Consider the following 26,353-nt stretch of genomic DNA (forward strand, 5'->3'; position numbering starts at 1 on the left):
GAATCCCTGTAATTCCCCAAGGAAGGTGGGGCACAGTTCGCGAGGCGCTAGCCTACTGTGTCTTCCCTTTGCCTGGCAAAGAAAAGAAAAAAGCCTCTATTTCTTATCTTCTAAATCTCTGTCTCCGTATTTCTATTCGGCATCGGTGCATAAGGGAGCCAATGTTCCGCAACAGTCCCTGCCAAATCTCAACCAAGTTTGAGAAGGAGCAGCCCAGAGACACGGTAACTCATCAGGAGTCCCCAGGCTTTTGAGGAAGGCTTAGTACCTTGCCCCCATTGTTCTGCCCTCTCCGCCCAAAACTCCTCCACAGAACTGCAATTTAACACGATGCCCTTGGCATTCTCTTCGTCCACGCTGGCCACACAGTGTGTATAAAAAGATTGATGATAAATTTCCCTCAGCTCCAGGAAAGAATCTGACTCTCCACGTGGACAGAAACAGATAAATTATGCAGAAATCAAAAAACAAAACCACCATCGCCCCTCTTTCAAGTGTATCAGGGTGAGGCTCTGTGTGCACTGAGGTAGGGCTTCCCTAAGTGAGCACAGTGGGTGATCCCAGGGCTCCCAGGAACACCATAAGTGGAAGTGTGTCAATCAGGGCCTATGTTTGGCTGCAAATAACAGACACCTGGGGAGAAACTGGCTTAAACAAATTAGGGGTATCATTTTTCTCACATAATAAAGTCCAGAGGAAGGTAGATGGGCTGGTGAGCCACAATGTCATATGGTTCCACTTTCAAGATGGTGCCCATGCTCCCAGGCATTGCCTCCAAGTTCTGGGCAAGAAAAGGGGAGGGTTGAGGCCAGAGGCTAAAGGGCTCAGTCAGCAAGTCTTTTCCTTTTTAAAGAGCTCTCCTGGAAGCCTTATCTGTGAATTTCACTCACTGGCCAGAACTGTGTCACATGAACAGCCCCTAACTGCAAGGGAGGCTGGAACATGTACTTTGTTTATCTGATTACTAGCAGAGAATGAAAGAATAAACAAAAGCAACCAAAGTCCCTGCCACTAGGACCTGAGATGTGATTCAGTTCAGCATCCACAGGTGAGATGATGATGCCTGGAGAGGTTCTGAGGCCACCCAAGTTCTTGGAGGCCAGCAGAGGCACACCCTGTGGCTGACCTTGGTCTCCAGGCTCCCAGGACACAGATCACATGAAAGCCAGGCCAGTCTCAGTGCACATGGATTTACTGAGTTATGGATGCCATTCCTAGTAACAGGTTGAACCACTGGGAAGATGGCCATATGACCAGTGCAATGTAGGGAACTGGATTCTCACTCTAGGTGGTGTCCAACAAGCAGCACATCGTGGACAGGAAACACTCTGCCAACGTTAGTTATGGGGTGCAGGTGGCTATCATGATGGGTGGTGCCTAACTGGGAGGATGCCATGACGGCTGGAGTAGTAGAGGGAATTTGCCTACAAGTCTGTTTAAGTCTACCCTTAAAGCATGATAAAAGCATCCAGAGCTGCAAAGGGCAGTAGGGCAAGAGCACTGGGGCCAGCTTGGGAGGTAAGCCAGTCCCTTTTCAGTGGGGCAGTAGGTCACCAATGAGGCCCAGTATCCCAGGCAGGGTGGGACAGTTGGCTGTTGTCCAAGGTCTGCTGTCCTAGTCAGAGCAGGGGCTGGAGCGCCAGAACAGGGAGCACGGAGAACATGGAGATCCCCTCCAGGGACGCATCTGCAGAGGACACCTTGGCAGATGAGAGCAGAGTATGAACTTGAGGCAGAAGCCTGGTTCTGCTCTCTGCCACCCCCACCATCCCAGGCCATTCACACCTCCATCTAGGCCCAACTAGCATGGAAGGGTGGAAAGAGGCAGTGCAGGAGCTGCCACCTCACCACCCCCTCCCTGAACCTACCTGTAGGAGGCTGTGCTCAGGGTCCTGGTGGGGGTCCAGCTGGTCGTGTAGGACTGAGGGCCACCCACCGTCAAAGGCCTGTATGGCTCTATCTGTGGAGGGAGGGGTGCAGGATGGGCTTGGCTGAGAAACCCTGGCACAGGGCCCAGCTCCTCAAGGACAAACTGAGACCCTTGGCATCCTGCTTGGGCCCTCCCCAGATAGAAATGGGAAGATAGGACGTCCGCAAGGCTTTTGGAATGGAAGGTGCTGGGCGAGGAATAACAAAGACAATTGTGTTAAGAGTGCCTTACATACTGTAGTCTTCTATCCTCACAGGAGCCTGACAATTATCATCCCCATTTTACAGATGGACACAAAAAGGCTTAGAGGAGTTTAACTCTCAGCTAAGTAAGTGGCAGAGTCAGCCTTCAAACCCAGGCCCTCTAACTCCCAAACTGCTCAGCGAACCACCCAGCTATTCAGACCCGAAAGACAAGATCTTTAATGGGGGGAGTTGGCTGTGCGTGGGGGATGGAACCGCCTCAAAAGTGGCAGAAGCAGGAATCTCGCCTTGTTCCATTCCAGGTCCTCGGAAACTTGTTTTAACCGCCCCACTTCCTGCCCGCAGGGGCACCAGCCTAGACTACCCTAGGATTCTACTTTGGTCTGTGACTTGGTCTCCGGAACCAGCTGGGCGCAGATTGCCCAAGGGGCAAGACGACAGCAGAGGGGGTAAGTGGGCCTACAAGGCTGCCGCTGGGGGCCTCAGTTTCCTCACCGCCAGCTAAGCAGCTTGGGAGCGGGCAGTAAGCCCCGACTGGACTCCCTTCCCGCCCCGCCTGGGCTCCTCACCCAAGCAGCGGTTCCTTGTGAAGAGCCCCCGGAAGACTTCGCACTCCTCGCGCCGGTTTCCGCTGGCTCCGCAGTCGCACCAGGGCGCCACGCGCGCGCTTGCGTTGTCCACGTAGTTGGGGGTGACGGCAGTGCCTGCCGAGACCCCGAAAGCAAGATAATCAACCCACCCGGATAGAGGCATTCCCAGGAGAGCCCCCGCCCCAGCAGGGATCCGGGCGGTGCATACCCACGAGGCCAGCGTAGGCGCGCAGGCAGCTGGGGACCTGGTCTCGAAGGCAGCTGTCCAGGTTGCTGGGGGGAGGCGCGCAGGAGGCCTGGAAGGCCAGGAGGCGGGGCCTGCTCGGAGCGGCCGGAAGGCGGTGAGTGGGAGGTGAGTGGGACACGCCCCCCGCCCGCGAGCCCCGCCCCCTCCCTCTACTCCACCTCCTCCAGCACCTGCAGACCCGGCTGTGCTCGCAGGCGTCTAAGGGGGCGAGGCAGGAGGGTGGGGCCGGTTCAGGACCCGAGAAGGCGCAGGAGGGCACGAAGGTCTGGCGCCGGCGCTCGGCGCATGCGGGGCCGCCGCACGGGCAGAAGAGCAGCGCGTGGGTAAGCTCCGGCGGCCCGCGGGCGAAGAAGCGGCGCAGGGCGCGGCGGCAGCGGGCGCGGGGGCAGCCCCCCGGCGCGGCCCGACCCAGGCACTGCACCACGTACGCGGTGCGCAACTGCTGGCATCGCGCATCCGCGGTGCACGCGTCGGCTGCGTCCACGCATCGGTTTGGTGCGACAGCGCTCGGTGACCCTGGTGGAGCGGCGGGCAGGCTGTGGTTGTTGGCGTTCCTTACACACACACAATTCACCTCCGCCTCCCAGTCAGAGCCTCCGAAGATGCGGGGTGCTCAAAACTCGAGGTGGGCAGAATGTGACCCGAATGGGTGAGCGACTGGTACTGACTGACCTTCCGTTGTGGAGTTGGGCAGTGGCGGGGTCAGGGATTTCCTGCAGCACGTCTGGGGTGGATGGGGCGCGTCGAGGCTGGGCCTGGCCTCCCGCAGAAGCTGAGGCCCACACTCCGCAGGCACCACCCCTCACCCATCCAAAGAGAGGTCCATGATATTCCTCTCATTCTCCTGGGCCCCATCTGACACGGAAAACAGCAAGGCTTCTGGGGACCTGGCTCATGGAGACTTATCAGAAATGGTGCTGAGGACAGTGGCCGCTCCTCTTCCTCTCTGACATGCCGGGACGCCTGACCTTTCTTCCTTTCCTCTCCTTCCCCCTCCCCCTTGGAGACCCTTTGAGTGGCCTGTAGGTTTCGGGTTCTCCTTTCTTCTTGACCTTCTCTTGCGCCTCCTCCTGCCCCCTGCCTCTGCATCTTCCCCCTCCATCCTCTTCTGGTGCTCCCTCCTCACCGATCTAACTGGTGCTGCCCCATCTGGATGGACTCTGGTTTCCCCCTGGGCTCTCCACTCTCCACCAGCCAGTTAAAAAGATTCCCCACTAGGGCTCTGGGCACTGGAGCAATTTAGGCCTGGCTGCCGGGGTGTGGATTCAAGAGAAGTCCCAGATGGCAGGCCACAGGGCTCTGTCTTTAGCCACAGGGCACTCCACTGGGGGCAGAGAGTGTGCCTGGCACAGCCCAGTCACACACCAGGGGTCTGTTGGGCAGAGGGTGAGCTTTATCCAGAAGTGCCATGGGCCACATCTAAATCCAGCCAAGCTAGGGTCTCTGGAGGTCAGAACTTGGCAGCCCCTTCCTAGGACCTCAGTCACAAAACGAGGCTACCCCTGCCCCTCGGTGCTCTCAGCCTCCAGGAACCTTGCTCAGGTGAGAAGCCTTCTGGCACCAAAGTTTGAGGGAATTTTCCCAACCTGGTTCAACACCCATCTCGGGGTGTGTGTGTGTGTGTGTGTGTGTGTGTGTCATCTCGGTGTGTGTGTGTGTCATCTCGGTGTGTGTGTGTGTGTGTGATCTCGGGTGTGTGTGTGTGTGTGTGTGTGTGTGTGTGTGTGTGTGTGTGTTCTCGGTGTGTGTGTGTGTGTGTATTTCCTGCCTCAGGGCTGGGAGCAGGGCCCCTCTCTGGCACTGGCCATGGGTGTGTGTGTGTGTGTGTGTGTGTGTGTGTGTGTGTGTGTGTGTGTATTTCCTGCCTCAGGACTGGGAGCAGGGCCCCTCTCTGGCACTGGCCATCTCTTTTGGGTGGCTCTGGAGGAAGGTAGAATAGACACTGAGGGCTTGGAATAGGTCTGTGAGTGGACGGGATGGACAGGAGAGGGGGAAGCCTTTCCTTTCTCTCTCCTTTCCTCCACTCCAGTCTCCTTCCCTTCCTTCCAGGACTCCAGAGCAGCAGGCAAACTTTGCCCTTCTCTCCCAGCCAAGCCCTCACATCCCCAGGCCGCAGCCACACACAGCAGCACCTAGTGTCTCCTGAGATCTTGGTCCCACTTCTGTTCCTTTGCTTACCTGTTTCCCTCCACCAGGAGCACCCTTACTTCATCTTCATCCTCAAAACAGCACATCTCAGCTCCAAGATCTCCTCTGCCTTAAACGTTTGCCAGATTCCTTTCTCCTCAACCTACACCACCTGGTAAAGTGACCCCTCCCTCCATGATGACCCAGGTGGGGAGGGGGTAGTCCACACGGCTGGAACAGCAGATGCATGGCATGGAGACACTGAAGATGCAGGGCAAGGAATCAGTGTGAAGCTGCAAGACTGAAGGTGGAGGGCTGGGGCTGGGGGAAGGGTAATAGAGGCAGGAGAGCAGGCAATAGGAAAAAGAAAGTTCCTGGGGCAGAGCTACCAAGGTGAGATTTGGGAGACTTAGGAGGCCATGGCTCTGTGGGACCCAAAAGCTGGAGGCGGGGTGCTGTGTCCCCACACCTCGAGCACAGGTGTCTCACTGGTGCCCCTTCCTGCATTTCAGCTTTTCCTAGAATCACCTTCTTGCCCTTCCACCTCGTGCTTGAGGAGGGAAGAGGATCAGGGACAGAGAAGCCGAGGTTCAGAGGTCTGGAGGAGGAGGCAGCCACTCACCTAGAAGCAGTAGCAGCAGCAACACGGGTGCCAAGCAGCTGGCCATGCCGGGCAGCAAACAGAGGAGAGGACGACCAGAGGCAGAGCCCCAGTCAGACAGGTGCCTCCTTCCCAGCGCCCCTGAGCCATATGAGATGGAAACCCAAGCGTCTGTGCTGACGTGCTCTTCTGTGGGGAGGAGCCTTTGCATCAGGAATGACCCCCGCCCCCAATGAGTCCCGACCCAGGCTGCGCCTTCACGCAGATATGGGAGCCACTGAGTCCAGTGCCTGAATGTGCCTAGATAGATCCCACCACACCCCCCAACACACACACAGCAACGCCCACACAACAACCCAAGGAGACCTTGTCTCTCCCACACTAAACCATTAACTCTGTGAAACAACACTGTTCTTTTCCTTCTTTTATAGTTTTATTGTTAACTTTTTATTAGCTAATTTTAGACTTGCAGAAAAGTTAGAGCATTGCAAAAATGCTAGCGTTCCCTTTATATCCCTCACCCAGTTTCCCCTAACATCAACATCTTACCTGACCATAGTACAATTATTAAAACTAGAAAATTCGTGTTGGTACAAGTCACTTAAATATAGACCACTTTGAATTTCCCCAGTCTTTCCACTAATGTCCTTTTTCTGTTCCAGGATCCCATCTAGCATCCCACATTGTACTTAGTCATCATGTCACCTTAGTTTCTTCCAATCTCTGGTAGTTCCTCAGTCTTTCCTTACAAACTGGGTGCTTCCCTATGTGGCCCTGCACGGTGGGCAGTCCCCCTTCTCGAGGAAAATGCAAGCCATAAAAACTTCTTTCAGTGGCATTAACTTCTCTGTCTCATTGCTATGTCGTCTCTACAAATCAGAATCCCACAGCGAACACAGGAGTGGGCTTTAGCAAACAGTCTCATTCAGCGCCTTCAGCTGGTAGTGTGAAAGCAAGGCCTGAGCCTTGGGTCTGCTTCTCTGCTGCCAGTGGGTGATTGCAAAAATTCCCCAATTCTTCACACCCTATGAAATATGATTTTGCTGCTCCTCCCTGGAGGGGAGGTGGAGTTTGCCTCCCAACCCCTGGAAGCTGGGCTGGCCCTGTGACTTGCTTGGGCCAACAGAATGTTATGGAAGTAAAATGTGCCAGTCAGACTCTCAAGAAGCCTGACAAGCTTCCACATACTCTTCTGCAAGAGGAGGTGAGTGAGGTACTTGCCTCAGGATCACAACTACTGATTTTTCTTTTTGCCTCAGGCTCCAAAAATGCCTTGGTATGGAAACTGATCCTGTCTTTAGTTAAATTTTTGATATTTTGTTCATCGTGGACTTTTGTATTAATTTTGATCTTTAAACGTATTACATTAAAATATTTCTTACCTTGATTACTTTTTGTGCCCAAGGTGAATGCCTCCCTTGTCTTACTCTAATCCTGGTCCTGCTCTCTTAGAACCCTCCCCAGCTATTATGTGAACAGGCCTGGGCTAGCCCGCTTATCCCCATCACCCTAGCCAACAGCCAGCCAACCCCAGAAGCAGCGACCAGCAGTTGATTGCAAATGTATAAGTGAGCTGAGCTGAGACCAATCGAACCACCAGCTGACTTGCCAATTCACAGAATTGGTTATTGTTTTAAGCTACTAAGTTTTGGGGTGGTCTTGTTTTGTAGCAACAGCTAGCTGATAAAGAAGGTCACTCAGCAACTTTTGCATGAAGCAAGGGGAGAGAGTAAATGGCTGCTGAGAGTGTCCAGGGGAGGCAGGAGAGGTGGAGCAAAGGGAACATTCAAGCTAGGCAACACCATCCTATGCCCCGATACATATGGGGCCTGGCTGTCATCTGAGGCTCCACCCACCAGCCACCACCCTTTGTCACCCTCAGGGAGCCCCATGGTGTTGAATTTACAGACAGAAAAGACAGAAGTCCCAGGGCAACATGTCTTTCTTCTGACTTCTACTTTGGTGTCCTTTCCCAAATGGCTTCCTTTGTCCCCTTCCATGGAATGGAGGAGAGGCTGATTAATGTCCAAAGTAAGGGGACTGCAGCAGGCCCCATGCTTCTCTGAAACCTCACCTAAGGACTAGGAGTGGGGTGGGGCTGAGGAAGCATCTGAGGGACAAGAGAGGGTAGGAGACGGCAGGAAGGAAGGTCCCAAGGATTTCGTTTGTTTTGCAGGGGCCAGGCTCCAGGGAAGTGGACTTAGTCTGAAATGTAGGGCCCCTAGAGTCCAGGCTTCTGGCCCAGCAGTCACTGCCCTCCAAAGAGCTAGGTCCGAATAAAGTGAGTGTAGCAGACACACCTAGGCTGCCTGGACATAGGCCTCTCTGGGTGCCCAGCATGACCCAGCGCCCCCTAGTGACGGGAGGTCAGTGACTACATGACCTTCCCTACTGGGACTGATGGATTCTTGCTTGAGCTGGAGGGTGTACCCTAGCAGGATCCCGCAGCCCTAAGGAATGGGGACAGCACTGAGCAAATTTTGATGAGGCTTCAAGGTCCTGGAGTAGGTGGTGTGGCGGTAACTCAGGGAAGAAATTTCGAATCTGCCTGAAGGTGCAAGAGGTCCTCTGACTCGCTGGCTCCGCCCCTAGGGGGCGGGGTCCAAGTTCCTGGGGTGGCTCGCAGTAGCCACCTGTCCTTAAGTCTTCTCATCTCAGGAGTCACTTTTCACCAGAGACAGAATCTTGGCTTTTGGACTCTACCTGCTGAGAATGACGTGGGGGAGGGTCATCCCCTGAGGGCTGGGACCCCAGGCTGCAAGTCATGCATCAGGGACCCCCTGTCCTCCCTCAGGGAAAACCAGTGACCCAGGAAGAGCCAGAACTTCTTCCTCCCCTGCCCCAGGGGCCTCCAGCATCTGGCCCCAGACAACAGCTTCTCCACGAGGTCTGTCTCATTTCCATACTATAAGCTCAAAAACCTCAGAGTGGGACTTCCCTGGTGGTCCAATGGCTAAGACTCTGCACTCCCAATGCAGGGGGCCCTGGTTCACTCCCTGGTCGAGGAACTAGATCCCACAAGCCGCAACTAAAAGTTTGCATGCTGCAACTAAGAGTTCACATGCTGCAAATAAAGATCCCACGTGCCACAACAAAGATCCTGCATGTTGCAACTAAGACCCAACGCAGCCAAATAAATAAATATTTAAAAAAAGAAAAAAAAACCTCAGAGTAAGGGACTGTGAGATGAGGGGCAAGAGGTGGATGGGTGAGCAATGGGAAGTGGAGGGCCCCACCTACCTTGGGGGTACAAGCAGGGCCGTGGGGCACAGGCTTCTCAAGGTGGTTGTTGGGCTCTGGCAGAGTTCTCAAGGTCTGCGGAGCAATAGGTGGGGGAAGAGTGCTGTGAACATAGGTGGCAAGAGTCCCTGATGCAGGGTGGGGCACAGGGGCTCAAGGTGGCTGGGTGATAAGTGGAGAGGAGGGGGCCCATCTGGAAGGAGGCAGAAGACAAGAGCCCGTCCCTTTCCTTCCCTCCCCATCTCCCACTGTGCCTCACGCACCCAGGGGCCGGGTCTCTGCAGTGGCTGTCAGGCCCAACTCCATTGGGTGAACACTGCCTAGAGGGTGGCCCCTGCATGGGCCATCTTTGGGTCTGAGCAGTGGATAAGAGGCCAGGAGATTGAGACAGTGACCGTTAGTAGGGCACCCTGGGGCTTCTTCCCTGCAGCCAGAGGCTTGCACCCAGGTTGTTCTGTCCAGCTCACTTCCTGCTCCCTCCTGAGAGGAGCCCTTGGGGTCCAGGCTTCAGTTGAGACTCATGCTTTCCCAGGGCCTCTGACACTTCCTCTCTCCAGCCCTGATATTTCTCCTAAGCTCTGGAACCACCCCAGCATCCTCCAGATGTTGGCATCACTCAGGTCCCAAAGAGGGGCGGACTTCCTTCCCCAGTGGTACCTGTATTTGTGCTCTTTGTCATTGGGTGGCCCTGCTGCCCTCGATGACTCCAAGCTATGCTCGGCTGCTCACACCCCATCTCCCAGGGCCTTACCACTTCCTTTGATGTCTCTTTGAAACAGTCTCCTCAATACTTCACCTGGCTGATGACATGCATTTGCTGCCCCCCCGTGAGCCCCCAGTGATGACACACCAAGCTCTGACCACCTTGATCCTCTGCTCACAGACCCACAATCAACACTAATTGTGTCAAGGCCTTCTCAGCTGGTGCCCTGCCCCTGTTTGGGATGCCCTCTTCCTCCATCTCCAGCCCAAACTTTGCCTTCTCCCTCAGCTTGCCCAGAACGCTCCCAAGGCTAGGCTGTGTCAGATGTGGTCATAGGGCTCATGCCTTGCCCAACGCCCAGTGAAGGGGCAGCCCTAGACTGAACATGCTTGGTATCATGTGACCCTCATCCCAGGTCGTGGAGAACTGGGTTAGGGGCAGGCCCTTGGCACAAGGGCAGCCAGCACCATAGCTGCCCAGCAGTAGCGAAAGGAAAGATGTGCTGGGCCCAGCATTTGGGAACTCGAAGGGGGTAACAGCAGAGATTTAGGCAGAGGAAATGCCAGAAGGCTGAAAGCTCATGAGAGAGAAGCTGGAGAGGCTTTGTAGGGTACACTGGAGCAGGAATTGCATTATAAGCTGGTGAAAAAGCAGGGCAAAGTCAAGAAGGAGGCAGCCTCTTGGTGGGAGAAAAGAAGATATGGACAAGAGGCAATGAAGCACAGCAGTGGGGGCCAGGGTAGAGGGCCCTGCATGGACCCACACCTTTGGCTTCACTGGAAGGCCACTGGGGCCTTCTGCTCAATGCTTCTTTCCATTGCCTTTGCCTGCCTCTCTGCACCTGGGGGCAAGGCCTGAGGACCCCACCCCAGCTGCCCCAGGTCCAGCAGAGCTCTGAGGAGCAGGAACCAAAGGAGTGGGCTCAGGGAGCAGGAACCTTAGCCCTCAGTGCCTACCCACTGCACATGGGGTCCCTCCTTGAGCCCCAAAGGCATTGTTGGAGACGGAGTTCCGGGTGCCGGCAGCAGCACCAGGCCAGGCCGGCCCCAGGGAGCAGAGGCAGCAGAAAACTAAGGATCATCGCCAGCGTGAAGGTGTCCTGGCCTGCGGAGGACAGGGTATGGCTGAGTCCTGAGGCACATCACAGGGGCCCTCCCCACTTGCCCCCCATGGGCGCACTTTCAGGCTGCATAGGACCGCTGTCCACACTACCACCAAACCCTGGCTTGTCACAGGAAGGCGGAGCCCAGCCCAGAGCACAGTGGCAATTATGGTTACTATTGCAAACCTGCAGTGGAAAAGAGAAAAGGAGGGTCCCACGAGATCAGGGACTTCCAAGGTCACCCTACACACACCTTTCAGGCCACTCACCCCGCGACCGTGGCAGGCGGTCAGGCAGAGCTCCAGCTCTCGGAAGGTAGTGTTCCGGCAGCGCCTTTCCTGGCACACCTATGGGCAGTGTGTGCACTGGGCAGTGAGTGGGAGTGATGCTTTGGACTGCAGGACTCAAGTGGCAGGGAGGGGTTGGGTGGGCAGGGCTCACCATTCTAGGTCCACACTGGGTGCCTGACTCTACCAGGCCTAAATCAGGCAGGTCCAGCTGGGTGCCGGGTAGCACGAGGGCTCCCTTGCAGGTCACCTGGCCGCTGCCTAGGGGTACGGTGGAGTCCACCGGCACCATGTGTGGTACCAGTGCGCTCTGCTCCCCGCCCTGGCACTGCAGTTTCCCACACTGCGCATCGCTAGGGATGAAGTGCAGGGTAGTCACACAGCGTGGAGTTTCTCCATACCCTCTTCCCCAGCTTCCCCTCCCTCCACTCCCCACCTCTGCGCACAGGGCACGAAGCTGCTGTCGCCCTGCTGGCCGCAGTTCCCATGGGCATCTCCCGCAGAGTTCACAACCCGGAAACAGGCCTCCGGGGCTGGGCGGGAGCCTGAGGAAGCATGGGCGGGACTGGGAGGCGGGGGGCAGCCCAGACCGGAACCACGCCCCTTCTGCCTCAGTTTTCCCCAGCCCACCTCCCCCTAGAGCATTAAGCTGAGCAGACCGGAGGATGTGGAGGGAGGGCGCGCTCTTGGTCTCACCAGGCCCCCAGAGCTGCTGGCACTGATGCTCCAGCGTGGGACACGCGCCGTCCCGGCAGTAGCCGCGGCCTCTGGCGCAGGGCGAGCCGTCCAGTAGGTAAATGTCGGGGGGGCAATAGGGGGAGGCGCCCGTGCAGAATTCAGGGAGGTCACAGTCGCCCGCAGACCGGCGGCAAAGCGCACCCGCCGGCTTCAGCTACGCAGGTGACCCGGGCGGAGGGAAGGCGGCGAGGCATAGAGAGAAAACGAACAGTTAGAGATCCACTTCGAGAGCGCCAATCAGACACGAGAGAGCCCTGTGGGGAGGTCCAGGCGAATCCACGCACAGAGCAGAGCCAGCACCCGCAAGGGGGACCGGAGGGCGCCGATTAGCCAAGACCAACAGGCCGGCTCCCAAGTGCCCCCAACCCTCACCCCCGAGCCTCCCATACCCTCACCAGGCAGTGTGCGCAGCAGTCCCCGTGGGTGCACTGGGCCCCTGCACGCAGCGAGCAGTTGTGGGCATGGCAGCAGGAGTCCGGGCACTCCTGGAGCCGGAAAGGCGAGGAGGGACCAGGTGAGGGTGCAGCGCCCAGACCTCCGGGGAGGGGGCGGGCGGGGACCAGCTTGGTCTCCCGGGGCTGGTCGTGCGGACCCGACCTGGCCGGCGCCGCAGTCGCACTCCTCGCCCTCTTCCATGAAGCCATTCCCGCAGTGCGCCCGGGGCACCAGGAGGCCGGAGTCTGGCGCGTTGGACAGGCAAGCGCCCCCTCCCTTGCTGAAGAAGGCGCGCAGCTGGCGGCGGCTGCAGGCGCTAAACACTCGCGGGAATGGGTGCCTACGGGCGGGGGAGGGCGTCGGGCGTACGGGGACCACCCCCTGCCAACCCCTGCTCGTCTCCAATCCCCTCCCCCCGGCACACAGGTGCTTGGCTACGCAGCCGCCGGATGCGCGAACACCACCTGAGCAACTGGCGGCTAGAATCCTCTAGAGTCAGAGCCCAGAGAGGGTAACTCACTCGCGCAAAGTCACACGGCGAGCGCGAGGCAGGAGGGTGTGAGGCCAAGAGCGGGCAGCCCAGAGCCCAAGGTCGAATCCCAACCCAGCGCCGCTCCTCCTGGGGTTGGAGTCACCTCGCAAGGTTGTCCGAAAGTAATTTATCATATCATGAGAATCCACTTTGCCTGCGTTCCCTACACTTCAGCCTCATAAACAACCCTCTATTATCATCATCCCCATTTCACAGAATAAGAAACTGAGGGATAACCATTTCGCCCAAAGAAATGCAGCTGAGGAAGGCCCGGGTCCCGCGGAGCCTGTCCTGCAGCCCCGCCCCCGCCCCGGCGCGGGTACCGGGTAGCTGCGGCCATCACGCAGCCGCCCTGCTCCGCCGCTGCCTCCACGCAGCAGCCGTCGGGGTCGTGGCTGAGGCCGAGGCTGTGGCCTATCTCGTGGGCCATGGTGGCTGCAGCACCAATGGGGAGCTCCGAGTGGTCCTGGGAGGGCGTGGGGACGGTCACTGCGGGCTGCGGGGACCGCCCCCCAGCACCTCTCCGCCTCCTCCCGTCCTGGGTGGCGCTCACGGTGCTCACGCCTCCAGAGCTCTCCGCGCGGCACATGCCCTCGACCGGCGCCAGGCCCACGGTGGCGCCCTGGAAGGCGCGGCCCCTGAGGGAGGAGCGCGGCTTGACCGGGCGGGCCGGGAGTCCGGGCCGCCCGGCCGGGACCGCGTAGGGGTCGGAGGCACCCACGTGAGCAGCTGAGCCGAGTCGTGTGGCTGCCGCGCCCACAGTCCCTGGCGCCACTGCAGGAAGGCCCAGAGAGTGGCGTTCGCGTCTGGCGTGACGCGGCTTTGGTCCTCCTCGGTCCACACTTCCAGGCCGGTCAGCGCCACGTGAATGTCCAGAGTCCTGAGAATCTGCGGGCGCGGCGGGGCAGGGCTGAAGCGGGGGGCCGCCGCGGTGCCCGTGCTCCTCCATGGGAGCGCCCCTCTTTCCTCCCCTCCGTTCCCTCTCCCCATCTCCAAGCCTGCCCCTGTCGTGGTCACCCCCAAAAGGGCTCTTCCCCCCACCGACCCAACCTGATCCACATAGCTGGCGACCTCCAGAAGACGCTGTTTGGTGTGGTTCAAGTTCTGGTGCTGGGTCAAGAACTAGAAAAGCAGCAAGCAGTACCGCGTGTGAGGATGGGCTAAACTCACCCCATCCAGGCCTGCCAACCCCCTTGGGGCTTCTCTCACCAGGGTGTGATCCGCCACTATGTACAGCTCCAGGTACCTCGGGCTCCCCAGGGACTCCCGCCTCTCCTGGGGAGGCGGCAATGGTGACCCTGAGTGGCAGGCTGCTGGGCTTGAGCCCTGACCACCAACCCCAATTCCCAGAAAGCACAAAGTTAACTTTAAAATTTTGCTAGAACTTGTTTCTTCAGCCTCCAAATAAAAATGTCAGGACAGGAGGCCCTGAATTGGGGCTGCACATTCCTGTCTCTTCTGATTTTAAAGGGCTCTGGATACTGCATTCCTACCCCCACCCCTGCCCGTGCTCCTGACCCTGATCTGGGTGGCACACGAAAGGCTGGCCATGTCCCTTTTGTGCCCTGGGTCCCTGTAGCCACAGGCCCCTTTCCAGCTGAGCAGCTGCTCTGTCCGGAAGATCTTGTGGGTCAAGAAGTCTTTGGAGTCCCCAGCTGGCCAAGGATGCACATAATAGCTGGTGTTTCTGCTGAGTGTGATCAGGCCCCTAGGGTGCAAAGGGGTACAGGGGTGGGCAGTAAGGGAACTCTTTCCCTAGCCCCAGGCCCAGCCCCCTCCCCCAGAACTCCTCACCTGATCCCAGAGCAGATGCTGAGGACTACCCAGGAGTCCAGGAAGCCCCTCACACGCCCATGGTAGTGGCAATGATCCTGGAGAGCAAAGGACCCAGCCCCAAATCTCAGCCAGGACTGAAGTGGGAGGGGCAAGAAAGAAAGCATGGTGGGGGACTGGCTCCAGCTTCTCCTTAGGAACAGGAGGAGAATGGGGGAAATGGTGGAGAGGCCCTTGGTGGGTGCATACCCCAGCACCCCTCACCCTGTCCTCAGAGTCCATGGAAGTATCTCACCGTGTTGTTGGGGAACAGCACTACTGGCTGCCCATCTGGGCTGTAGTGGGTTTCTGTGTATCCTGGAGCCAGCAGCCTGCTGGGAGTGGGTGTTGCAGAAATTACTTAATCCAGCCCTGCCTCCTCCAGGATGCCCTCTGGTCTTCCTCCCTGATTGCTAATTGAGTAGCTCTATGAGTGAGGCGCAGGGCTAGCACTTAGGAAGCAGCCAAAGTGCGTTTTAGGGAAGGGACAGGAGTGACTGTGCATTGCTCAGCTCAGAAAAATCTTGGGCTAGAGTGAGCAAGGTGAAGGCCAGGAAGGAGCCTTGGTGATGGCTTAGATGTGGAAATGGGCATGTGGGAAGCACCAGGGAGGAACAGGAACGCGGGAAAGTTTGTGGTTCCCCTGGAGCCTGTGGCAGGCAGCTGGATCCCCAGGTCAGGGGTGTTAGAAAGAGACTGGGCAGGAGGAGAGGAGTCAGGAGACACTGCCAAGGAGGTGGGACTTGGAGCCAAGGAAGTGTGTGAACTCCCTAGGTGGCCCTGGCTGCTGCCTACCCTTGTTGGGCATCTGGACAACCCTCTAGCCCACCTCCTCCCATTCAGAGTTCCTTCAAATCTTCTCCTCAGGCCCCCAGATCCCACATATCTCCCCACCTGTCCTTCACTGATGCTCACCCCCTGCTTCCAGAGAAAACAGAATCCACACCTGCTCCTGCCCTGCCCGTCTGAGCAGGGATCCTCCTCCCCTCCTTCTCCAGACCCCACTCAAGTGATTGAACTCATCTTCGGGTCCCATCTCATCAGGATCCTTCCCACCAAGATGGATCAACCATAAGTCAATTTCTCTTCTTTAAAGAAAATCCTTCACCCCACCTCACCTTGACCTCTTTACCCGCAGACTGCCCCCTAAGACTTGTGATGCCTGCTTCTCCACTTCCCAGTCTTACTTCCTCCTCCAGCTTTGCTCCCCCACTCCACCCACACACTCAACCTTAGGAGGGAGGTGATGTGATCACCCTTTTTAACACATGGGGACATTGAACCCCAGAGGAACTATGGTTAGGCATGGCGGAACCTGAGTTCCACCTGAGTTTGTTCCCAGTGCATGGGGGAGAATAAAGCATGTGTAGAGTGCTCAGAACAGTGCCTGCGATGAAATAAGCACTTGATAAATGATAGCTGTTGATAACACAATCTAGATGGTTTCACAAACCCACGCTCCATCTTAGACATTCACCTCACCCAGCCCAGCTCTGCCTGCTCGTTCACCAGCTCAGAATCTTTGGCTTTGCACCATCCTGGACACTCAGCACCTAAATGGCCTTCTGTGATCTGGCCCTGCTAGGACTCCCCAAATTTGTTTCCCCTTGCTCCCCTCCCTCAGATGGAGACTCCCCAGGTAAGCCAGACAAATTGCCACCCCCCCCTTTGAATGTGCCTTGACCTATGTAGCCACTGTACCTTTGTCCCTGGCATTCCCGAAGCCTGGAGCACCTGCCCATCTTTGGAATCCATCTTGGATTCTCTTTTGACTCAGCACACCCTATGAGCACCCACCAGGTGATGCTCACTCATTCCTGGCAGGAAGCTGACAAGATGTTTCTGGGGCTGGGATAAGAGATGTGCCCCACAGCAGGGCTGACCCAGCCTCAATAGCCCACTTCAATCTCGAGGGAGCCAGTCATGGGCTAGCATTGACTCACCCTGTCACCTGCACCTCCTCCTCTGGGGCTCTCACCCCATCCAGCCTCCGTCTGGGGTTCCCATCAGTCTCTGTCCCCAGCACTGATCCCTCCCCAGTGAGAGGGGCTATTCTTGGCTCCCAGCTCTTTCCCCGGCCTGGTACTCACTGATTCTTCTCCAGCTCTAGCAGGAGCTCCTGGCCTTCAGCCTTCAAGGCCATCAGCCCCACTTCTAGCTTCGAGACCTGTGCAAGAAGGAGTGTAGGGCTGAGAGGGCAGACATCCAGGTCCCCTGCCTGCCAGGAAGTAGGAAGGATGTGGAGCTGACTGGCGAGGGAGTTCATGGGGAGAGCACAGGGGCATGGGGCAGAAGGCCCCCGCTTGCCATTGTGGGTGTGGATGGGTGTGGGGTGAGAACTTGCAAAGATGCTCTCAAACTCAGAATGTTTGTTGTTCTGACAGCAGCCATTTGACAGAGCCTGCTAGGTGCACTCCACATCCTCCCTGGAGAGACAAGTGGTCTCAGAAAGATGCCATGCCTTGCCCAAGACTACTGGGCTCTTCCTCTGGTCTTCCCTCCTCTTTCATGCCCAGAAGGCTTCCTCTAAGCAGGGAGGAGAGTGGGGTCCTGAAGACATTGAGGCGGGAGAGTGGGGTAGCCACGGCTCAGGCCTCCTCACAACCTCTCCTTTCTGTAACTTGCTGTTCCCCACTCCCTGTAGAATTCAGACTTAGTACCTCCACCTCCATTGCTGACTAGCTGCCCCCCCAAATTTTCCTACGCCTCTAGCAGGCTCGCCCCACACCTGCTTCACTGAGCCTGTGAGGTAAACACTGACTCACACGCCTTGCCAAGAGAAAAACTCTGGTTTTCTTGGCTAGATGTCAGAAGGGTGGGCCTGGGCCAGCCTGCCCACCTCTCCTTCCCCTACCCTCTTTGCCGCTTCCACCCTGTGGGAATACCCCATCTTCCCGCTTTGTCCACTCCCTGGCTGGGGGCCCAGAGCTGGAGCGGGCCAGGAGCCTCCTGGAGAGCAGCTGTGTCTTTGGAATGCTGGCCCCACCCCCCACCCCGCTCTTGCTGGCCTTCCCTTTTATCCCACAATGCACTGGCCTGGGCCCCAGGCCAAGAGGCTCAGAGTCTTGTGGGGAGGGCCTTCCTCTGCAGGTGGGGAGCAAATAGTCCCCTCCCCCAGCCAAAGGCAGCCCTAGGCCCCAAGCATGAGGTCATGTGGCCGGAATGCCACTTGTTTTATTGGAGAAAGGTTTGCACTGAGGAAAGGAGGCAGCCCAGATGGAAAGCTTCCTCTTGCCCTACCCCCATCCCTCTCTCTGTCCCTCTGCAGCCCCTGCTGTCCTCATTTCTTGCCCTCCTGCTGACCCTGCCCTTCACCATGCACTCCATCTCCAACCTAAAATGTAGGTGTTTCCTGCCTCTGGGACAGGACTCCCTGCCACTCTGTCTGCTGTCCTCACCTTGGCAGGCTTCTCAGGGACAGAAAAATTGAGGAAAGCAAATTCCCTCTGGCACTCCCCTCTTGTTTGGTCACAGCCCAGGCCAGGCCCAGAGGGAGGTCCTCAGTCAGGGTGGTCTCAGCATGTGATGTCCCTTCCCCTATGCCGGTGCTGAACAATCTCAAAGCTCGGGCTGGCACCATGCCGACCACTTGAATGGTGTCCCTGAGGGTCTGGGGGACCCAGTGAGGACCCTAGGTTGAGAGTTGCAGGGCCTGTGGGGGCCCCCCGGCCTACATGGCAGTGCTCTCCTGCTTTCCTCCTTGCAGGCTTGGACAGTGGATTGTCCTCTCTTTCCTGAAAATTCATGATAAAAAGGGTGCTCTAGGCTTTGGGGAACATTGGCCAATGGTTTTTTCTGGGTTAAAGAGCTGTGTGACCTTGGGCAGTTTCTCCAGCCTCTCTGGGCTTCAGTTTGCCCCTCTGTGAAATGGGCATACAAAGGCTTTTGGTCTCCATGCAGCACAGCTGTGTGGCACATACAGATGGGGGCAAGGTTATTCTGAAAGTGTGTGATGGATGGCTGTCGGGAGGAGACTGGGACAGAGCATCCAGAAGAAGCAAAACGGGGTGGGCTTGCATTTGGGGGCACTAGGAGAGAGTGACTACTGGACAGAAGTGGCATGAGCCAGTGAGACAAGTTTCAGGGCCCTAAATGGCAGGGTCCTGGAGAGGACAGCAATGCATCCACAGGGTCACATGTTCTGGTAAACTTTGCAAAAGGAAGATATTTTGGTGTTTTCTTAAAGAGGTCCTTGAAAAGCTTCTGGCCCCACCTCTGCCTGATGGGGTGGAGGTGGCCTGAATAACACTGGGAAGAGATGGTTAGGGAGGAGGTGGGGGAGAGGAAACTGGAAAATGACTTCCATGTGTGCAGCCTCTCTCCATCTAGACGTCTCCCACCCGCCCCTGCCAAACCTTCGGGGAGGGGCCTGACTCTGGGGATCTAGGGACCTCAGCGAAACTGCCACGCTGATATTTGGGGAGGGGCAAAGGGGCTGAGAGACGCTGGGCCTCTGCAGAGTAAGGGATGACCTGGCACTGACCGGCTTCTCCAGGGTGACCATGCGTCGGGGTCGTCCATCCAGAACCCAGTGCAGAATGACTGGCTCTCCAGGGGTGTTTCCTGGGGAGAGGACAGAGCACAGGGTGAGGGGAACCTGAGGGACATAGGGAAAGTGGAGACAACCGAGGGATAGAGTTAGAGGATGTCAGCAGGCAGGAACAGGAGACTCCATCTTCAATACTCAAAAGTTTAGCCTGGAGAAGGGTGGCCACCCATGGGGCATCCTTGGAACTGAGGAGCCACCAGGGAGGTGGCAGAAGAGAGACAGAGGAGGCTGAGAAGAACTGCTCAGCTGGGCACTTGGGAGACCCACTGACCTTGGGAGGGGGGAATTGGGGTCAAAGATCACAAGGAAGAGACCAAGGCCCCCAATACAGAGGGGAAAGGAAATGGGAGGCAGCTTCGGGTATTTTTAGACTGGGCAGCAGATGCTTTTAGGATGAGAGATCTGTGAAGACAGGACGCCTGTGTCTCCCCCGCCATCTGAGAAAAACAACAGCCAGATGTTGCCCAAAGCTCCCTCTGTGGGCTTCATGCTGGGGGCAGGGCTTCCAGGGACACTGGCCCAGAAGCCCCCTCCTCGTGTCTTCAAGAGTGGCGGGGGGTTTGTTTGGGAGACAGAGCCTGAGTGCTCCCAGAACGGGAATGCTTAAGGAGGGCTCCAGGAGGAATACCAGAGCAAAGCATTACTCAGAAAGCGCCTGGAATGCTCCCCTGGAATGCTCCCAGACCCAGCCCCCACCCCCCACCCCGCCAAGTGGGCCCTGGAAACTCTCACCACACCCGCCCTGCAGGAATCAGACCTCAGGCTGTCCAGAGCCTACAGGCAGCCTTCCCTCGGTCCCTGGGGAAGCCCAGCTCCCAGAACTGACAGCTCCCCAACCCCCGCCCAGCCCTGGCCCCAGTCCTGCCCAGGCTGAGATGGCTGCCTATGGAAGTGGCTCAACTCCTGCCAGGCCACACCGACTCCTTTCTCCTTCTCCATCTCCTCCTCCAGACCCCATCATCAAAGACCTGGAATAGCAGCTGCTCCAGGAAGTCCCCTTCTCCCAAGAAGCCCTCCTTGATTGGATCAGCAGTTTCCATCAGGTAGATGGGGGTGGGGGTGGGGAGGTGCAGGGCCTTGGAGTTGAGGCTGAAGGGCCAGTGTAGGGAGGGGTCTGACTTCTGGGGAGGGGGGCGTGTGGGGGAAGTCTCAGGCCAGAGAGGACTTAACTCGGTGTGGAGCACCAGGTCCAGCTGGCCCTGGGCTTCCCAGGGTGGAGAGGGGAAGGTGTGCCTGTGTGCATGTGTGAGTGTGGATTTTCCTCCTGGCCCTGTGCACACACGCTGGTCATTGGCACCTTGACGGGGGCAAGGAGGCACAGATGGAGCTGTGGTGACTAGGTGGATGGGAGTGGAAACTGAGGAGCCAGTGTGGTGTTGGGGAGCATAGAGTCCCTCTCTATTCCTCCCAGGGGTCCCTTCATCCTCCCCTGACCGCAGGCTGAAGAGGAGGGAGAAGCGGAATGCCCGGGGACCATCCCCAAAGGCATGAGGGCTGTCGTCTCTACCCCTCCACGCCCCAGAACAGAGCAGGACCCTATCCCTGTTGCCACCCGCCCCCCCCCACCCCCAACCCTTCACCCCCACACAGTGCTCTGGAACCCTCTGTCCCCAGGCTGCCCAGCCCTTCCTGCCCACCTTGTCAGGCATTTGATGTACAGGACTCCGCCAGACCTCCCACCCTTTGGGAGAGGTTTTCATCAGCCCCATCTCACAGAGAGTTTGTAGAGGTCCAACTGAGAAGAGACAGAGCTGCTGTCTTCCCCCAGGGCCCTGCTAAACAGACACCTGTTTGAAGCCGTTTCTATCTAACCAAACAAGGCAACAATATACACACTGCCCCAAGGCCCTGGGATGAGGGGGTGAACATGGAATGATGCATGAGTGTGGAGGCCACAGCTAGTCCCTTAGTGTGAGGGCGCAAGAGGGACTCCAGGGCACCGGTGGTCTGGGGCTTTCTGGAGGATGGAGGCCCGCTGAACCCTAGGAGATTAAGGTGCAGGAACCTTCATACTGGTGGATGGGGCCACAGCATAGAATCCAGAGGGGTTTGGGGGTGCTGAGCGGCTGCTTGAAGGGAAGGGGCCCTGCCACTCTGCTTCGCCATTGGCACAGGGTATCTGGGCACAGTGTGCAAGTCTGGGCCCTGAGGCCAGCACAACTGCAGTTGAGAGTCCCTGGGCAATTCCCACAGAGACTCTCCCAAACCCTCTCCATGCCCTGTCCTCCTGGCCCGCGCGATCCCCGGGGATTTCCGACCCTCCATCCCAGAGAGCGACCTCGCGGCGCACTCCCACTCACCTTGAAACGCCTCAGCCCCCCACACCGGGCACGGTAGTCGCAGTAGCAGCAGCAGCCCCAACGCCGGCGACCCTCGAGCTCTCCGATACCCCGGGCGCATAGCTGTGAGCGCCTAGCGTCTGAGCTGCGGCTCCCAGCTCTCGGCTCCGCCCCGGCTGGATCGCGGTGGACTCACGCCCTCTGCAGCCGGCCCGCCGCCTCCCGACCCTCCCGCACCCCCGTCCTGGCCCGCAACCCACTCCTCGCGCGACCCCGCACGGAGCCCCGCCTGCCCGCGCCACCATCTCAGCCCATCAGTCCTGACCCCGGCCGGCGTGTGCCCTCAGGGAGCCGGGACCACCCTCCCGCGTCTAGGGGCTAGAGCTCGGCGGGACGGGAGACCCTCCGGAGCGAACCCACCGCATAGGTCTCAGAGGGCCCCCTATTCGGGGGGGTGGGAAGTGGAGATGGGGCGGGGACCCTCGGGAAGGGCCTTTGAGGACCAGGGCGAGGAGGCGGGGACAGTGCTAGGGGGCCACCTGTTGCTGCTCCGGTCTGCCCAGGAAACGCCCCCCTCCATGGTCTCCTGGATCGGACCTTTGTCCTCGCCTTGACACCAGTCACGCCCAGAGTCACCCGGGTGAGAGACTGGCGGGCCCTAGGAGAAGGGTGGCTCGGGCGACCGCGACAGGCAGTTGCGGCCACGGCCCCAAGCTAGTCTCTGTTCCGCGGTGGCCGCCAGCGCCTGCGCCCGAGATTCGCGGGTCGGTCGGGAGGACGAGCGGAGGCCGCGGTCCTGCGAGCTCCCTACCCGGCAAAGGCGAGGCGGTGGAACAGGCGGGCGGGCGGAGAGGGGGGCAACCCTTTGTCCCTGGTGGTGGCCGGGGGTGGGGATGGGGCGAGGAATGGCACAAAGCCATAGACTCCCACACGTGCGGGAGCCTTTTGGCTTTGGTTTCTTGTTTTAAAAAGTTCGTGTACTGAGTAGTAAATTTGTATAGCGAATAGCAAGTATTCCGATAGCGAGGGATGTTAAATTTAAGCAAATCTATTTGTTTATGAGAATTCAAAATGCGCCAGTTCAGTTAGTAAGAGTTGCAGTGGGGAAGGTAACCTAAGTTGGCCTGATTCAAACATCAAAAAGTATGGTGAGAGGCATAGGGAACATCCCATCCTCTCAGACCACGCCCCTCCAGCAGGAAGCTATTATAAGCTTCTTGTATAGGCTTTTAGATTAGTTTATGCATGTCCACGACAATACAAACACTTTTTTTCCTCTTTTTAACCTATTTCTGTACCTTGATTTTTTTTCACTTAATACCCTTGGAGATCCTTCCTATCAGTGGTCTCCTTAACACACTATTCTTTTTCTTTTTCTTTCTTGTTTTGGCCTTGCCATGCAGCGTATGGGATCTTAGTTCCCCTGACCAGGGATTGAACCTGTGCCCCCTGCAGTGGAAGTGCAGAGTCCTAACAACTGGACCACCAGGGAAGTCCACATTAACACTATTATTATTTTTTTAATATTTATTTATTTTTATTTATTTGGTTGCACCGGGTCTTAGTTGCAGCAGGTGGGTTCCTTAGTTGTGGCATGCGAACTCCCAGTTGCAGCATGTGTGTGGGATCTAGTTCCCTGACCAGGGATCGAACCTGGGCCCCTGCATTGGGAGCACAGAGTCTTATCCACTGTGCCACCAGGGAAGTCCCAACACTATTCTTATGATTATTACTATTATTCTACTATGATTACTTTGGATTTTAAAATTACAATAAAATGCACTTACTTTAAGTGTACAGTTAGATGAGTTTTGATAAATTTATACACCTATGTAATCACTACCACAATCTAGATAGAACATTTCCATCACCCCCAAATAGTTCCCCTGTGCCCCTTCCCAGTCAATCTCTCCCACTCCTAACCCCAGGCAACCACTGATATACTTTCTGTCTATAGATAAGATGTGCCTGTTCTAGAACTTCATGCAAGTAGAATCATAAAAAATATACTCTTTTGTGTCTGGTTTCCTTCCCTCTTTGTTTTTGAGATTCATTTGCATTGTTTCATGTAGCAGTAATTTGCTCTTTTGTAGTGCTGAGTATGTTCCATGGTAAGGGGGAAGCACAGTTTCTCTATTCCCCAGCTAGGCATTTGGGTTCTTTTCCAGTTTGGGCTCTTCTAAATATGGCTGCTACAAATTGCTGTGTAAATCTGTATGAACATGTTTTCATTTCTCATCTGTAAATACCTAGAAGTAGCATTGCAAGGTCATACAGTAAAGGGCATGTTTAATTTTTTAAAGAAACTATTTTCCAAAGTGTCTGTACCATTTTACATTCCCACTAGCAATGTGTCAGAGTTCTCCATATCCTCACCAACATTTTAGTGTTGTCAACCTTTTATTTTTATTTATTTATTTATTTATTTTTACTTATTTATTTGGCTGCATTGGGTCTTTGTTGCTGCACACAGGCTTTCTCTAGTTGCGGCGAGTGGGGGCTACTCTTCGTTTCGCTGCAGTGCGTGGGCTTCTCATTGCAGTGGCTTCTCTTGTTGCAGAGCACGGGCTCTAGGCACACGGGCTTCAGTAGTTGTGGTGCACGGGCTCAGTAGTTGTGGCTCGCGGGCTCTATAGCGCAGGCTCAGTAGTTGTGGTGCACTGGCTTAGTTGCTCCGCAGCATGTGGGATCTTCCCGGACCAGGGATTGAACCTGTATCCCCAGCACTGGCAGGCGGATTCTCAACCACTGCACCACCAGGGAAGTCACCAACCTTTTAAATTTTAGCCATTCTAATGGGTATGCAGCATTCTCATCATTTTTAATAGTTGAATGCTATCATTTATTCATAGTCTCCTCTTGGGCATATAAATGGTTTCCAGTCCCTTTGCTATTACAAACAATGCTGTAATGGATAGTTATATACACAGATTCATCTGTGAGATGATATCCTACAAGCAGGATTGCTGGGTCAAAGGATATGTGTGTTTGTGATTTGGATAGATAGAGTTAAATTTCCCTCTGATTTGTGCCAGTTCACAGTTGTACCAGCAATATCTGGAGTGCTCATTTTCCCACAACCTTACCAACACAGTTATCAAAACGTAATATTTGCTAGTCTGAAAGTGAAAGTGCAGTCTCCATTTGCATTTTGTGTTATGAGTGAGGTTGAATATTTTTTCAGACATTTAAGAGCCGTTTGTATTTCTTTTTCCCTGAATTGCCTGTTCATATCCGCAGCTCATTTTTCTATTGGGTCTTTCTCTTAACAACTTGAAGGAACTCCATATATAAGGGAGATGAACCCTTTGTCTGGAGTATGAGTTGCAAATATTTTCCCCAGTTTGTGAGATATAGCCAGCCTGTGGTGTGTGGCTTCAGCTCAGTTATACTCATTGCTGAGTAACATTTGATTGTGTGACTATAACCACATTTTTCTTTCATTGACACCTCTGTTGATGGAGCTTTGAGTGGTTCTTAGTTTTGAGATGTTATAAAAAATGCTGCTGTGGACATTCATACGCATGGGTCCTTAGCTTCCTCCCTTTGCCTGTCCTGCTTCCTCCACCCCTTTACTGGTCTTCCCCTGGGAACACGTTCTTAATAGGTCACTAGCACATGAAACCTTGTAATGGGGAATGAGACCTAGTACAGACATCGATGGCTTTGGTCATGCTGGGTGCTCCAGTGTAGACAGGCTGGAGAGGCATCAACCCCTCCCCCTGTGGATGAGGACTTGTATCTTCCTAATCTGCCTTCTCTCAGGATCCACATTCTCTTTTGGAATCTCTGGTTGTGCTCCTGGTTCAAGATGAAAGAGCCTGGGCCTCTCTGTCCACCCCTACTCTTCCCCACATCCTCCCTGAATGGGGAAAGAGAGGGGCTCTTTTTGCCCTGGGGGCTGACAGCAGCAGAGGCCACCCCTCCAGGACAGAATTCCTGATATTCCTGCTGGATGACCAGGAGGCAGAGAGTAAGGCATCCTGTCACACTCTTGGTCCATTTTGCTATCTCTTTTCTCATCCGAAGAGGCTTTGGGGAGGAGTAGGGGTGAACAGAGAGACCAGGCTTCCGTCTTGAAACAGGAGCTCAACTGGAGATTCCAAAAGAGAATGTGGATCCTGAGAGAGGGCAAATTAGGAAGATACAAGTGCCAACCATGGTAAAGGAAACAGTCCTGAAGAGGAAGAAGAGAGAGGCAGCTAAGAAAGTTCCAGAGGTCACAGGGGCAGGACAACACCAGTGTGCACCCTGGCCCAGAGGTGGCCCAAGTCCCATGACCTGGGGGCCAGGGAAGCAGAACAACCTCCAGGGCAGCCAGACTCTGAAGGCAGAGGGGAGGCTTCAGCACACTGGCTAACTCCTACTCACACTGCAGACCGTGGGCTTGGTGTCTTCTTGTCCAGAGGCCCTCCCTGACTCGAAGCCAGCCACTGTCCCCTGCACTATCCTTCTCACTGCACCACATCTCACACAGCAATGCACTTTCCCATTGCCTTGTCTCTCGCCTCCAGACCTTAAGTTCTGTAGGCTCTGGGACTATGTTCACTGCCTGGCACAGGACCTGACACACAGTCAGTGCTAATAAAATGAGGGGGACGTAGCTTAAAAGCCATAGAGGGACTGGAGTCCTTGCAAAGTGGATGCCTCCCAAACTCAGATAAGCTGTGTCCAAGCATGTAAGAGGAATTTTCTGCTAAAATCTCAGAGCAACTGTTTGTTTACATTCAGAGGTTGCAGAGGAGGGGCTGAGGTCATTGGACCAAAGTTGAAGAAGATGGGTCCTAGAAGTGCCACTCATCAGCTTGGTGTTCGTGACCAATGACACGGTGGGAAAGATGATTTATCAGATGGTGTGTTAGTGTCACTCTCCAGAGGGGCATCTGGAAGTGTCCTGGGAAGAAAGCCAGTGAGAGTTAAGCCTTCGAAGTGTTTGTGTAATGGGTGACACCCACCATCTGTAAACAGGACTCATTCT

At 56.1% G+C, this 26,353-nt stretch overlaps 2 protein-coding genes and 1 long non-coding RNA gene across 5 annotated transcripts; 1 reads left to right on the forward strand and 2 right to left on the reverse strand.

Moving 5' to 3' along the window:
* Positions 1 to 665: 665 nt before the first annotated feature.
* On the reverse strand, positions 666 to 5,909 carry GFRA4 (GDNF family receptor alpha 4). 2 transcript variants are annotated; one of them, XM_024117146.3, is made up of 6 exons: positions 5,720 to 5,909; positions 3,141 to 3,486; positions 2,932 to 3,041; positions 2,703 to 2,837; positions 1,869 to 1,960; positions 666 to 1,700 (listed from the first exon to the last, which is right to left on the reverse strand). In XM_024117146.3, exons 1-6 carry the CDS (start codon positions 5,907 to 5,909, stop codon positions 1,620 to 1,622), a joined length of 954 nt encoding a protein of 317 aa, XP_023972914.1. In that variant the 3' UTR covers positions 666 to 1,619. The 2 variants fall into 2 exon arrangements, with proteins under 2 accessions (XP_023972914.1, XP_023972913.1); XM_024117145.3 differs by having other exon boundaries at positions 2,703 to 2,851; positions 2,935 to 3,076; positions 3,109 to 3,486.
* Positions 3,226 to 5,698, forward strand: LOC112062520 (uncharacterized). The gene is made up of 3 exons (XR_002890772.2): positions 3,226 to 3,293; positions 5,166 to 5,272; positions 5,610 to 5,698. It is a non-coding gene; the product is annotated as an uncharacterized lncRNA (long non-coding RNA).
* Positions 5,910 to 8,316: 2,407 nt separating the features above from the next.
* On the reverse strand, positions 8,317 to 21,593 carry ADAM33 (ADAM metallopeptidase domain 33). 2 transcript variants are annotated; one of them, XM_055090128.1, is made up of 21 exons: positions 21,397 to 21,592; positions 19,031 to 19,110; positions 16,638 to 16,714; positions 14,804 to 14,882; positions 14,530 to 14,606; positions 14,254 to 14,443; positions 13,945 to 14,010; positions 13,786 to 13,857; positions 13,457 to 13,623; positions 13,289 to 13,373; positions 13,059 to 13,201; positions 12,366 to 12,543; positions 12,164 to 12,253; positions 11,727 to 11,922; positions 11,467 to 11,575; positions 11,185 to 11,383; positions 11,013 to 11,090; positions 10,821 to 10,929; positions 10,598 to 10,745; positions 8,939 to 9,041; positions 8,317 to 8,404 (listed from the first exon to the last, which is right to left on the reverse strand). In XM_055090128.1, exons 1-21 carry the CDS (start codon positions 21,494 to 21,496, stop codon positions 8,360 to 8,362), a joined length of 2,391 nt encoding a protein of 796 aa, XP_054946103.1. In that variant the 5' UTR covers positions 21,497 to 21,592; the 3' UTR covers positions 8,317 to 8,359. The 2 variants fall into 2 exon arrangements, with proteins under 2 accessions (XP_054946103.1, XP_007117473.1); XM_007117411.3 differs by lacking the exon at positions 8,317 to 8,404 and having other exon boundaries at positions 9,038 to 9,293; positions 21,397 to 21,593.
* Positions 21,594 to 26,353: the final 4,760 nt, after the last annotated feature.

This window comes from Physeter macrocephalus, chromosome 14 (assembly GCF_002837175.3).
Source record: "Physeter macrocephalus isolate SW-GA chromosome 14, ASM283717v5, whole genome shotgun sequence".
In the NCBI taxonomy this organism is placed as follows: Eukaryota; Metazoa; Chordata; class Mammalia; order Artiodactyla; family Physeteridae; genus Physeter; species Physeter macrocephalus.